The following is a 7,299-nucleotide window of genomic DNA, read 5'->3' as shown; positions in this document are numbered from 1 at the left end:
TCGGGTCGGTAACAATCAAAGCAATTTACAAAGCACTAAACCGATGCGAATATGTGCCGCGGTAGCCTTGGAACACACTCTCAATCGAGTCTTCACGCTGGTGGTGGTAAAACGTTTATTGAGCTTAAAGGGAAGGGTTAGAAGGGTGTGGTTAGCCTCCCAAGTTCAGGGGGCCTCTTGCCCGGGCTGCCTCCAGGGCGCGTCGCACCAGGGAGACATGGCGCACCGGTGAGGAGCTGGCCAGCTAGGACTTCGACTGCGCAGGGGAAGGGAAGGGGTGTGGGTGTTGGCGGCAGGAGAAGACGACGTGGTAGGTGTTGAGAGTGATGAGACCATGTGGGCAGTCGGGCGGAAAAAGGGAAGGGGAAATGAGGGATAGGATGATATGGTTGCAGTAGGTTTCGGTCTAGGATGTAGGCTTGCTGGCCGGTGATTAAATAGTGAGAGGGCGGGTATCGCCGATTTGGTGTAGTGGGAGAGGATGGAGTTGTACGTGCGGTCGAGAGGTGTCAAGACTGCTGGGTTGGGGGAGACGGTGGAAGTGGTGGAACTGCTTGGTCGAGGCGAGGCGAAATCACAGAGCAGCTCCTCGACCACATCAGCCGTGATACCCCAAAACACTCCTCACCCTCGATGCCAAAGGGGCCTTCGACAACACTACGCACCAAGTCATCCTCGATAACCTCAACCACACCGGTTGCGGCCACCGGGCCTGCCAATTCATCTCCGCGTTCCTGCCGAATCGCACTACCATCCTCCTGCTCGGCCGTCTCCAATTCCCTACCTTCTACACCCCTGCCAAACGCACACCGCAAGGCTCCGTAGCCTCCCCCTTACAATTTAACATCGCCCTCCTCCAGCTCCCCAGCCTCCTGAATGCCATCCGCGGTATCCACCACGCGCTTTATGCCGATGACCTCCCTATATGGACAACCAGGGGCTCCAGCGGCGCGCAACCAGATGCCCTCCAACAAGCCATCGACACCACCATCGCCTGCCTCCACCCCAGAGGTCTAACGGCCGAACCAAACAAGTCAGACCTCCCCGTCCTCCGAGCCCGCCCCCGTGGCCGCCACCGGCAACCCGCCCCGGACCCACAAGTGACCATTTACGGCACTCCCATGCCTCAAGTCACCACCATTCGGGTACTCGGCGTTCCTTTTCACTACGGCGGCTCCGGCGCCATTCTTCTCCCACAGCTCCACAAGACAATCACCCAATTTACGCACCTCATTTGGCGCATCCGTGGCTCCACCTACGCGACGCATGAGGATTGCTTGGACGAGTTTTCCGACGCCTGCAAACTCGCCCAAGCCCTCCTCATCAGTCGCCTTACATACAGCTTCCTTTTCGTCAACCTCAAGGTACAGGAAGCTAACAAGCTGGACGCTCTGATCCGCAAAACCTACAAAGCAGCCTTGGGCCTCCCTACCTACGCCTCCAACACACTCCTCATGCAGCTTGGACTCCACAACACCCACACCGAAATCTTGGAAGCCCATTTGCACCGATTCTCCCTCCCACCGGCCGGTCGACGGGTACTTCAGCTCATCGGACACACGGCCCCTGCCACCCCACACGCAGCCCAACGTAGTTCCGTCTCCATTCGTCAATGCATCAACGCCCCTCCCTGCCCCGCATATGCACCCGTTCTACAACCGAGGCCGTCGCAACGCCCGCGTCCGATTCCTCAACAAACGCTACTGCACGGATCCCAACACCCGCCATAACGACATAGCCCAGTTCTCCACCCGCCACAGCACCATCAGCGCAGTCCTCACCAACGAGGGCCGTCTCCCCGCCGCGGCGTCCTACCGCCACATCCCCACGCTCACCCCTGACTTCCTCGCCATTGCCCACGCTGCCCTGACCCACTGCCACCAGCCCTACCTGACCATCATCATCGACTCGCAACAAGCCTCAAGCTTCTACCAAAATGGCCTCGCCCCGCCAGCAGCCATTCACCTCCTTCAACGCCTCCCTGAAGACATTGACCTCTCCATCGTCTGGACCCCAGGCCACTCCGGCCTGGCAGGAAATGAGGCTGCCCACGCCGCAGCCCGCGCACTCATAACCCGGGCACTTCTCTCGCCTTGCCTCCACTTCACGCTTACAAAAAGGGGCTGCAAAACGCCGGCACGCGCAGCTGGCAAAATAAAGTGACATTGTTTATTGTTCCCTTCGATCCTTAACGAATGAGTGCGTGCGCTGCCCTGATGCTACTTGTAGTCGGCGTTTGTCTGAGAGCACGGTAGCACGAAACGGTACGGTACTTTTCGGACCTTGGAAGGCGAGTGGTGCTCACTGTTGAAGAGGTGCGGGCTGGTGCGGGCTCGCAGACGTTGCAGTGCCGTCGATTTTCTAGTCTACTACCGCCCCCCAGCGCTCAGTCTCAGCAGCAGCAAAAATGAGCGTCTGCTAGCGAAGCAGTCACCACGAAATACAGCAAGAAAGGTAGCTAACGCAGGGATGGATGAAAATAACGGTGGGTACGTTGATGTTTCTTCGCCGTAAATGACGTTGTGCAATTAGAATCAGTACATACACGAAGCAGGGGAGACGAAGCGACGTTGTCGAAGTCTCCGGCGGTGCCCAATGTACAGATGAAGGATGGCGGCGGTGTAGACATCCGCACTCTCGCAGCTGCTTTAAAAATGCGGGTAAGCACACTCGGTAAGCTCAAACAAGTAACATTGCTTCACGCGCATGTTCCAGGCTCCTACAAACCCCTTGCTTCGGGCAACCGTCGGTACAGCCACGTCTGGTCTAGAACGCTGGAAAGTTAGGAGTTCCGCTACCAGATGACCTTTCAATCGAAGGCCTACCCGTGGCGCCACCAACTTTGTTTGAGAGGTGTTTGAGCCGATGTGTCCACACTTAAAAGTACATCTTACATCGTCATGAGGACTGCTTCCTGGCCTTTGTCTTGGGTAACTTCGCACTCGCGGGCTGCGACGAGCCCAATCAACCAACCATACGATCCCGTTTGTATTTCGTCTTGCCCATAAAACGATTATAACTACCTTCACTCTAAAGAAATGGAGCTCTATCTATCCACATCAGGAGGTGCAGGAGTTTTATAGCAGCTTCGCTGGTTTCCCACTTGCGAAAGGTCGGGAATGCGCATTAGCTTTTTCTTTGCTCAATGAAGTCTCCCCCATCTCTCTCTCTCTCTCTCTCTCTCTCTCTCTCTCTCTCTCTCTCTCTCTCTCTCTCTCTCTCTCTCTCTCTCTCTCCTCTCTCTCTCTCTCTCTCTCTCTCTCTCTCTCTCTCTCTCTCTCTCTCTCTCTCTCTCTCTCTCTCTCTCTCTCTCTCTCTCTCTCTCTCCTCTCTCTCTCTCTCTCTCTCTCTCTATCGGACTCGCAAGCTAATGACGAGGGTTGGAGTCCCACAAGCACCCCGTTTTTGTTTGCACTTCAACAGGTTTTCTGTATCGGGATTTTAATGCATGAAATATAGGCGCTATTTTTGAGATTTGGGTCCGCTTTTGTCTCTCTAAAGCCGGTTGCCGCGAGGGGGCAATCCGTCGCTGTGTTTAATTGCTTCAAACGTTTTCGGTTAATATAGTGCTTCAAACGTTTTCGGTTAATATAGTGGCGATTAGCAATCGCGCCAGTTTTGTGGCACTGAGAAGAAATCGATCGCGTAGATTCGTGAGAGGCTTCAATAGGCCCTTGCCATGTCTCGTGTAACGTCATGTTTCACTGCTGTGCCCTGTTTAGCCTCAACAGCACCAAGGCCTAATCTTGGCGTCGTAACAATAACCTGGTTCGCCCTTAGTATCATTATAACGGCTTCCTTAGTTAGAAACCTTATAACAGCGAGGTCATCGATGTTACCTTTGTGCTCCCTCTGTGGTGCCGCTTAGCAGGCGGTCACGGCACGTTACTGCACCTTCTCGGCCACAAGTGGTGAGAGCAGAAACTACTTTCTTCCCTCTGGGAATTGCCGCCGTCGAAGCCGCCTGGAGAAGGAGGAGGAGGAGGAGGAGGAGGAGGAGGAGGAGGAGGGGGGGAGGACGAGGAGGAAGAATAAACGTGTCTCTAAAGCAGTCAGCCCTGTGGAAGAGTCCTCATTCCAGGATCTTTGAGTCCGTTCGGCTTCTTGGGCTCTCTGCACCAGACAAAGCTGGTCGTCAAGGTCCGAGCTGGACAGTGCTCTCTCCCCGTGCTCAGGGGAGGGGAAGGGCAGGGGGGTGAACCTGTGCGCTTTACGTTGGCGGTATGTGGCCGATGTCCAACTTGCGGCTGGAGAGGTCAGCCTACTATACGTTCACATACTAATCCCGTGAAACTGTTTCACGCAACACATGGTGCTTCTTTATACGCAAAAGAGACGCTGATAAAACGATCATGCGTACCGTTATTACCAAATGCACTGATTTTGTTTAAGAACAGACGCCTGTTTTCTTACCTTAAATGTTCTGGATCACGCAACAGTGCCCTAAGCGATGCATCACGGTGCATCCAGGAAACCGCTGTTATTCCCTCTTTATTACTGTTCGAGCTAGTACCTTTCGCGCCGTTGAACAAAAATGAACGCCAACCAGCGGTTCTCAAATGAATTATACAAGACGGTCTAGTCACACTGAGGCGGACACAGACGATTGGTGACCAGCAGTTTTATTTGTCTTCTCCCTACGAACACTTGAAAGAAGTGAAACAGGTCGATCGGTAAGGTCGAAAAATGTTGTGCACGCTGTGGAGTGCTGAGACCGTTCTCAGCTTCTTGCTCATGTCACATCGTTTAAATTATCATGATGTCGATGACCACAAATGGGAGTGAACATATATAAAAAAGTGAGTATAGCATTTCCATTATCATTCTGGCACTGAGAGCAGTTCAGTGTCGATCATTCCAAACAAGCAGACGTACAATGTTACCCAGACGTTTTCTTGCAAGACAAGTGCGTCATTGTTGGCGTGTTCCGGTCACTGCACAATTAAGCCCATAGAAATGATAGTGATGAACACAACAATATGTGTTATATTAGATGATCAATCGAAGAGAGTTTCTCATTTAAAAAAAAAACTATTTTAAAGTCTGAAACGGATCTTAGGCTCTATTTTCGTGCCCTAATTGGCTCGTTCCCTCCGTTATAAACATACGTAATCGACCAATCGAGAGTTCGGTACGACACGTTGCTCATGCCTTGGTTTAAAGTGAGAGATAATGGTTCAGGTTGTTTCATTGTGGACCGCTAGGAGTATCGATTGCTATTGTCCGCTGAAGCTCTCAATCGTTCAATAATATCCAAGAACGTTGTCCGTTGTCGGTTGCGTACTGTGATTCTAAACCGGATCCGGCTATTGCATAATTTATGCGGGAGCTCGTGGCACGCTATTGTCACACAAGCAAAACAAATATTGAACGAAATCAAGCAAAGCACGCGGGGATAAAAAAAAAAAAACAGGTGTTTCCGGTCGTTCACACAAGCTTCGGTTGCTCTTGCCACCGGAGTGTCGTATGTGTATAGACCTCTCCAAACAATCGAGAGTGCACAGGAGTATCTGATCGTTCCTGGTGCTGCGCTGAGTCTGGACTTTTCGCGCATGCAACAGCATGGTGCTGCCACTCTCGTGCCATTCAGAGAAGACGTAATTGAGATGATTGTTGGAAATTATGTACACACAGCCCAGTATCTTCGACGGGTTGATCGAACCTACTGAAAGGAATTCTATTATGAAAGACACGAAAGTCGACGCGATGGTTGTGAGTTAGGGCGGAAACGACTTTTCCGCGCAGACGTACATGAAAGTCCTCGGACGCGACAAAAATGCTATCCTGCTCTACTTGTAAGCACGCCGGCATGCCCAAAAGTGCGCATCATGATTCTGATACAATGGTGGGTGTCGAGAATTTCGAGCCTACCAGCCGAACAGAGCTCCGGTATGGCCATTTGGAAAACGAGCGGCCTATCGTTAGCCCTAAGTGACTCAACCATGTTCTTAGTCATTTTTGTTGCGCTGTGGATCGTCTGACCTTCACCGGTCATCTTAAACGACAGTGGACTGCAATTACGGGGCACTATGTTTAGACGCATTGGAACTTGCGACTCCGATTGTGCTAGCCTATGCAGCGCTCTTTTCTTCCTCGATGGTGCAGAGTCGTGTAAACCTTCAAGTATTGGCTTAAAACATCACCACCCAACGGCTCTCGGAGCACCGGTTCGCGCTTTACTGGTAATTCGTATTACTGCCGTGAGAACACCGGGCTTTTCCCATATTGCTGTGCCCGGACGGACAATGATCGACCGCCGACGCATTCCCGCGAGCCCGCAGCCGTTCCCGTACGGCCGCACGTAAAAGCTTGGATGCGTTGGATCTGTTGCACGTGGTGATCCGGCGCTTCGCTGGCTTTGTCTTGCATGCGTGTGTCGTCGCACGCAAGGGACTAGAGCCGTTGCCGCCGCCGCCGCCCCGTGGCGCTGCGGGCGGCGGGTTCACTTGCAGAAGTGTTCCTCTTTGGTGACCCTGCAGGTCTGGCACTGGACCTTGCAGCACCAGACGAACTTGCAGTGGCACTTCTCGTCCACTTCGCGCACCACCGTCTGGTAGCCGCGGCCACAGCACAGCAGCCGGCAGCCGTCCATGCCGTAGCTCGTGTTGTTGCACGACCGCCCCGTCGTGCCCAGCACGGCTAACCTGCGAACACACCAGGCACGGCACGGTGAGTAGTTACGCGTTACTAGTCCCGCACTCTGCAATGCAGTTGGCGTCAGCATTCTTTTGCATCGTGGGTGCGCATACAGCTAGCTCAGTTTATCTGTCAAATGTTGGGAGAGCGTACACGTTGGCTTTGCCCCAAGACACACAAGCACTGCTGTGGTGGTACCGTCTGTAGTATATTAAGGAGGGACAGTTTTAGCGAGACTTCGATTCTTTCTTTACTGGAGCGCACCTCGCTATTATTAATATTATTGTTATTATTACGCCGCAAATTCTTGTACCATTTCCGAGTTTTCCCTGATCAATAAAAAACTGTGGTTGATTCCTCTGTCGTAGGAATCGGTAAAACACGAAAGTGAAATGTGGAGCGAAATCTGCAGCTGAGCATGATTTGCGGGTCGGCGGCTGTCTTGTGGGTGTGCTTGGTGAGCGACGTCCTGCTGCCGGGTCGCTTCGGCAAAGGTGCACTGGCGACATTTCAGGACGGATATGACGTCAGTGAAATTTTGGTGTATCCTGGTATAAAACACTTTCGTGTTAAAATATACAACCCAAAAACGAAAAACCCCAAGTAGAACGTACTCTTAAGTACTAAAGGTTTGTTCCCCGCAAGAATACCCTGTGTGCAGGG

The 7,299-nt window shown here is 52.5% G+C and overlaps 1 protein-coding gene across 1 annotated transcript in view; it reads right to left on the bottom strand.

Annotated features, from left to right (window-relative positions):
• Positions 1-4,583: 4,583 nt before the first annotated feature.
• Positions 4,584-7,299, bottom strand: part of LOC144170402 (protein Wnt-4-like) — a 60,916-nt gene continuing 58,200 nt past the window's right edge. Inside the window, exon 4 of the mRNA XM_077700185.1 lies at positions 4,584-6,644. Coding sequence (XP_077556311.1) covers positions 6,443-6,644 — 202 coding nt within the window. The 3' untranslated portion in view covers positions 4,584-6,442. The remainder of the gene's footprint in view (positions 6,645-7,299) is intronic.

The sequence above is a fragment of the Haemaphysalis longicornis genome, unplaced genomic scaffold (genome assembly GCF_048455015.1).
Source record: "Haemaphysalis longicornis isolate Haplotype H1 unplaced genomic scaffold, Haemaphysalis longicornis Haplotype H1 scaffold_2, whole genome shotgun sequence".
Taxonomy (NCBI): domain Eukaryota; kingdom Metazoa; phylum Arthropoda; class Arachnida; order Ixodida; family Ixodidae; genus Haemaphysalis; species Haemaphysalis longicornis.
The sequence above is the reverse complement of the archived record's forward strand: the minus strand, read 5'-3'. Positions and strand labels throughout refer to the sequence as shown.